This window comes from Pavona decussata, unplaced genomic scaffold (genome assembly GCF_977016875.1).
Source record: "Pavona decussata unplaced genomic scaffold, jaPavDecu1.1 SCAFFOLD_210, whole genome shotgun sequence".
Taxonomy (NCBI): domain Eukaryota; kingdom Metazoa; phylum Cnidaria; class Anthozoa; order Scleractinia; family Agariciidae; genus Pavona; species Pavona decussata.
This window is the reverse complement of record NW_028145615.1, coordinates 1,294,001-1,300,000: the sequence shown is the minus strand read 5'-3', so window position 1 is coordinate 1,300,000 and position 6,000 is coordinate 1,294,001. Positions and strand designations below refer to the sequence as shown.

Here is a 6,000-nt window from a genome sequence, read left to right as displayed (position 1 = left end):
ATTAGAGTGGTATTCAATTAAAGTCCAGGGCCCGATTGCCCGGAACCCGATTAACGCTAATCCACGATTAAAAGTAAACCAAGGATTTCATCTCATTCATTAAAAGTGGTTTTTGAAAGCTAATTTTAAGCTCATGCTAAAGGAAAGTCTAAGTCAAAACTGAGGGACAAAAATCTTTGGCAGAACCTTCAATGATTAGTCATTAAAATTAGAATCAAAGTTCACGTTAATCCAGGATTAGTTTAATCGAGCTTTGAACAACTGGGCCCAGGAACTAAATTAACAAATCATTACTGGGGAACCTGGGCTCAAAACAAGACTGCAAAGAGCCGGTATCTTGTGATTTCGACTTATACCTAATGTGTCATCACTTTTAGTAACACTTAGAACATCTAAAGACACTTATGTTCAAAAATGCACCTAACCCTGATTTTGGGTACTTTATATAACACAGACCTTTTTGTCATTTTCATATGACTTCATGTTTGACAGAGTTATTTGTGTTTTAGTTAGATTAAGGTTAGGGGACACTTTGTGGTGTTTATGATAGAGTTCATGCATCTCGCTGATAATGCTTTATTTCTATAGTGTCATTTCCTTGTAACCCAATGCATGGCGCTTAACAATAATCAAAGAAACTTATAAAAGTGAAACATAAAATTTCACATCGATTGGTTGTGGATATTCTAAGGTATATAAAACTATCCCTTGAAATTCTAAGATGTATACATATTTTATAAGATAATTTTATCCTTAAATATTTACACGATCAACAACATGTGAAAACTACAATACAATTGAATACAAATAATTATACAATAAAAAATCAAGAAACCTTAACAGTTATAAAGAGGTGCGTTTTAATGTTTGATTTGAACCTCGAATGATCAATTTTTTCCTTACAACAAAAATTCTTGTGCACAGAAACTATTCATAAATATTTTTGTATGGGAATTAATAATTTTGCGTCATACAAAACTGGGCTCATTGTTTTTTTTTCTTTTTTTTTTTGGAAATTCACTTGAATTCTCACTTGTCATCGTGTATGAACAAGGAGGAATTTAAATTTGAATTCAGAATATCAGAAAAAAAAAAAGAAAATGGAGGATTCAGACCTTCTGGCATTTCCCCTAGCCACTACATGGCTTTTGTTTTTGTATGTCTCCTAACATAACTTTTCTGACTCACCCAAACAGTCTTGGGATCTTCCAGGCCTCGGTTTGTACCCATCTTGGCACTCACAAGTGAACGAAATTGGCAAGTTAACACACTTTAACTTTTTTGGACAGATGTCAGGAACTTCGCACTCATTCACATCTGAAAAGCAAATACATCCACATTATTCTGTTGTATTTACCAAATCAAGGTAATGACTCTAACAAATCAAAACAGACGCAAACAGTACAATTAGCCAATCAGAACTCGAAACAAGCATATGTAACTGGTGCCAAGTGTGGAGAAGTGATTGCAATTAAGACAAAATTGATTTGTGTTCTCTGTCATTGGTTGAGAAATTGGCGAGGGTTTCGCTAAACAAACACAGAGCATGGTAAAGCAAAACCAAACTACACGCCAAATTACATAGGAGACAAAACCGCTCTATCAGTTATTTCCAGGACGTAATCTTTATTTTGTCGGTTTGTTTGTTTGTTTGTTTAACTTTATTTGTTTGGACCAGTCGCTTGCCATTAAGAATGAACAGTATTTATCATTGTCATTGTTTAGTTTATTGCTGTTATTATCGATTTCATTTGAATATTTTTTCGATGTATGGCACACACATTCAAAACATAAAAAGGCTTCAATGAAAAAACGAAGGTTGGTGTCCTGTTAAGGTATACCAACTTAGGCAAAACTTCAGTTTTAAGGTATAAATGCCACATTTAACTCATCGTCAAAGCAGCTGTTGAGCTGTTGAGGCCTCAAATGTAGCAAATGTCCCTAAATTTAATAAAGGTCCTAAGTGTAATAACTTTCGGCCCTAAATGTAATAAAGGTCTTAAGTGTAATAACTCTCGCCCCTAAATGTAATAAAGGTCTCGAATGTAATATATGTTCTGCTCCACATGAAATTACAGTAAGAAATATGTAAGATTTAACTACATTTATTATACAAAAGCAAGAAGACCAAAATGTGTCTATGCCATTTCAATCTGCAGGTCCTATTCGACAGGGGCCAACAGGAAGACTAGTTAGGCAGTAACAACAGAAATAGTTAATTTTAACTTAGGCCTTTTTAATTTAGATGTTCCACCTTGTTGAGTGCACAACGAATGCATGTGAAAAATGTCACAAGGGAACCAGAGTGTAAACTGTATCGCGCTTGCATCTGCTTTAACCTTTGAACAGTGGCAAAAATGTCAAAAAGCCGCCTTCAATGGCCTGTTAGCTTGAGGTCAAGTCTGCTTCATGTCTTAAATTGTTTCTGTCGAGTCTTTCCGTTTGTGGCTAAAATTTTTACATCAAAAAAGTGTTTTTGACTTCATTCCTCTAGTTTACTTCAAAGCAGGGTTCGTAAGGTCATAGAAAAATCGCTTCCAAACACAACAATATAATCCAACTTATAAAAAATGACTGTTTAAACACAAACACTATTTGCAAAAGCTTCAAAGGTATCATTAATTTGAAAAAAAAAATAAGTGACAAGAAGCGTTCGCGAATGGTCTAATAACCATTAACTTCTCGTGCTCTTGTGCATAGCGTAACAAGGTCGCTATTACCTTAAGGAAAAAAACCTTAATAATAAAGGAAATTAGCGCGAAAGAAGGACTTGGATTTCAAAATGAAGGAAATTAACGCGAACGTACACAAAGAAACAGAATTTGTTAAGACAGCAGAAACAAAATTGTTTTAACTTTAAGTGTAAAAATCCGTAAATGTTCGTGGAATTGTCGCTAAACATGGGAATTACTTAAAGGAATCTGGTCACTTTGAGCGTTCTTTGACAGAATCCATAAAACAAGCAGATCTCCACCCTGCTAAATCAATGCTTTTTCCTTTCTGGAGTGTATCGAGAATTTGGGGCAAAAATAATGAAAATTAAGGTCCAGCAAATTAAAGCACTACCTAATTAATGACGCCGAAATTAACGCAAATTTTTCGAAAATTCGCGTTCATTTTATGAAGCGTTAATTTCCCATTATTTGAGGAGCACGATGAAGCAAGATCGTTTTAACAGTTGTATGCTGCCACCATAAGATATTGACAAAATAAATTCAAGCAAAAATTAGCAAAGGAAGGGGAATTTTGGCCATTTGTCTGACTAATGACGCCATCACTATTCAATCATTAAATACATGAGGTCAAACTGTGATGTGACTCAGTCAATGACCCTTATTACATTTAAGGCCAACGTTATTACACTTAGGACCTTTATTACATTTAAGGCCAAACGTTATTACACTTAGGACCTTTTATTACATTTAAGGCCGAAAGTTATTACATTTAGGACCTTTATTACATTTAGGGACATTTATTACATTCGAGGCCTCAGCAGCTGGCATTTTAATTATTAACCTGGAAAATTGAATATTTTAATCGACCCCGATAACTCGAAACCCCGCTAACTCGAACAGTTTTTCGTTTCCCTTCAGAGTTCGAGTTACCGGGGTTCTACTGTATTACCTATGAGTTGTCCATTGTAGACTTCCACCTCCCGAAAGCTTAGAATACTATTCTTCCGATCATAAAGCCTCAAAGTGACGACTTTTGCCCAAGTTATCCTAGTTAAAGTTATAACTTGAACTGTTTCATCAGTTGGCTTCAATTTGGCGATGAGCCTGTGAGCAGGGTTGCTCTCCCCTGAAGTGGAGAATAAAACATACATAAGTACCTTTTTGTTATATTTCAGTGATAAACAAACAGAGCTAGCCATTTTCGGTGTTTCCAAATATTTTCGACAAGGCTAATTAACTGTACATGCACAATCTTTGCGAACAAAATTGTCCTTAATTAATTCATTCATTCATTCATTCATTCATTCATTCATTCATTCATTCATTCATTCATTCATTCATTCATTCATTCATTCATTCATTCATTCATTCATTCATTCATTCATTCATTCATTATCTAATTAGATTATTACGGAGAAGTCATTTTACCGATCATAGCTGCTAACATTTGGTCAAAGGAGCTACTTCAATAAGAATTTTTTTTGTCTTATTTCGCCAAGGGCTTAAGACGGTGATGCCAGTAAAACTAAATAACTTTCAATCTTGTAGAGCCGGAAATTGCTCGTAGAGCACAAAGGGAGAGGTTTTGAGGCATTTTCTCAAAGGGAGATTAAATCGCTTTCAGACTTTTTCAAAAAACTCAAAAGAAATCTCAATAGGACATTTTCACTATGGCGTCATTGACTACAACTACCAGAATCCTTTAATTTTTTTTCCTCGTGTTAATTAGATCTATTGTTTTTTTCTCTCCACTGGGATTATAAAATTTGAATTTGAAAAGGAAAAAAAATTAATTTTGGTAGTTGTAGCCAAATGACGCCATCATAAAATTGACTATTTTTGAAGTTGCAAAACTTTACATCCTTAAGCCACCCATACTAAAAACAGCACTTCCTTATATTTTTAAACGAAGCGGGATCGTTTTTTGAAACCAGAGGTGTACTAATTTTCTTCAAATATGGAGATAAAATACAAAACACAATCCTTTAAATGAGCTTAAACAATGCTGTTTTACTGAATACAGATTGCACTGTAAGTGCTTTTTTCTTGTATACCACCGTTCCGCTTAAGCAAACTGATCACCAAGCGTAAATTGTTTATATTGCTCTCACCTACTAATAGCTGTAGACCATCGAAGTCACTTCGTTTGTAGCCAATAGCAGTCACTATACGAACCATGTGGATCTTAGTCTTAATCATTAAGTCCACACTCCACCAAGGCTCGTTACTTTCATAAAAGTAACTTGTCTTGAATGTCGTATCTGTTTGGAAACCAAAATATACATAGTTGATGATCCTTGTTTGACGTAAAGTATCTCACCTGAATAGTGTCATAATCGACCCAACCTTCTATCCAACTAATGGGCAAAACGTTTGACTGCTTAAGTCGTCACACATTGTACTTGCACATTGAACCTTGAGACGTCTACTTTAAACAGGGGATACAGACACATAAAAGAAAAAAAAAAACATTTCATTTCTTTGCTCGCCGTCCAAGCGAAAAACTTCTCGTGTTCACATCAGCTGCAGTTAACAGTCTGTTATTTAGAGCCGGAAGACTACTCTCTTGAGCAACATCTCTACAAGATATGAATTGAGTGATAGCCTTAAAAGCAGCAAAGAACTGAAACCGGCCATTCCTCATCCTCATGCAAAGTGAAGCTGCCCGTTTACGATAAATATAACGATATGTACATACCCATTTTATGGTCAGTGCCTCTATAAGCATGGACGTCATTCGAGGAAGAAAGAGTCAGTCGATTTCCCGCTAGGTTGACTGAAAGTGGACAAATCCTTTAAGTTAACAGTAACATAAATTTGTGATCGAAGGGTCAGATAAGAGCATGCCTGATCTTGCGGTTTTCACCCACATTGTACTTTATTTAGGTTGAATCCCGGCCTTTGCGCCTGTAGAGTAATAACTGTTATGGCTCTTTTTCTAAATTAATCAGAGAGTTAATTTTTTGTGGTAACACTTTTACTGCAAAAAGGGAGTTGAAATTTTTGAACATACCTATTCTTGTGGGAAACACCTCCACTTCACACAATTCCAAAGCAACGTCTGGTTTGGACGCTTTTATCTTCACAAATTGCCCCACCAGAGTCTTTTTGCATTCCAGATACTTTCCAAGCATGATTGGTTTAGACACGCGACAGCAGAGTTCATCCTTCGATTTTTTACTGCCTTCAGAATGACTAAACCTGAGTGAACTGTTACCTGTTAACAAAAATACAGCTTGATTACATCACAAGTAATGTTCCTTGTTACGTTCGTGATAATGTTGGCCGGAGAGTGACTAGCACTGTAATTTCAAGGGTATTTTTC

The 6,000-nt window shown here is 35.5% G+C and overlaps 1 protein-coding gene across 1 annotated transcript in view; it reads right to left on the bottom strand.

Moving 5' to 3' along the window:
* LOC146460647 (uncharacterized) overlaps positions 1–6,000 on the bottom strand; it is a 44,398-nt gene that overhangs the window by 14,181 nt on the left and 24,217 nt on the right. Inside the window, exons 17-21 of the mRNA XM_085088017.1 lie at positions 5,689–5,892; positions 5,374–5,451; positions 4,787–4,936; positions 3,625–3,801; positions 1,189–1,317 (exon numbers count right to left, since the gene is read on the bottom strand). Of these exons, the coding sequence (XP_084944143.1) occupies positions 1,189–1,317; positions 3,625–3,801; positions 4,787–4,936; positions 5,374–5,451; positions 5,689–5,892 (738 nt within the window). The remainder of the gene's footprint in view (positions 1–1,188; positions 1,318–3,624; positions 3,802–4,786; positions 4,937–5,373; positions 5,452–5,688; positions 5,893–6,000) is intronic.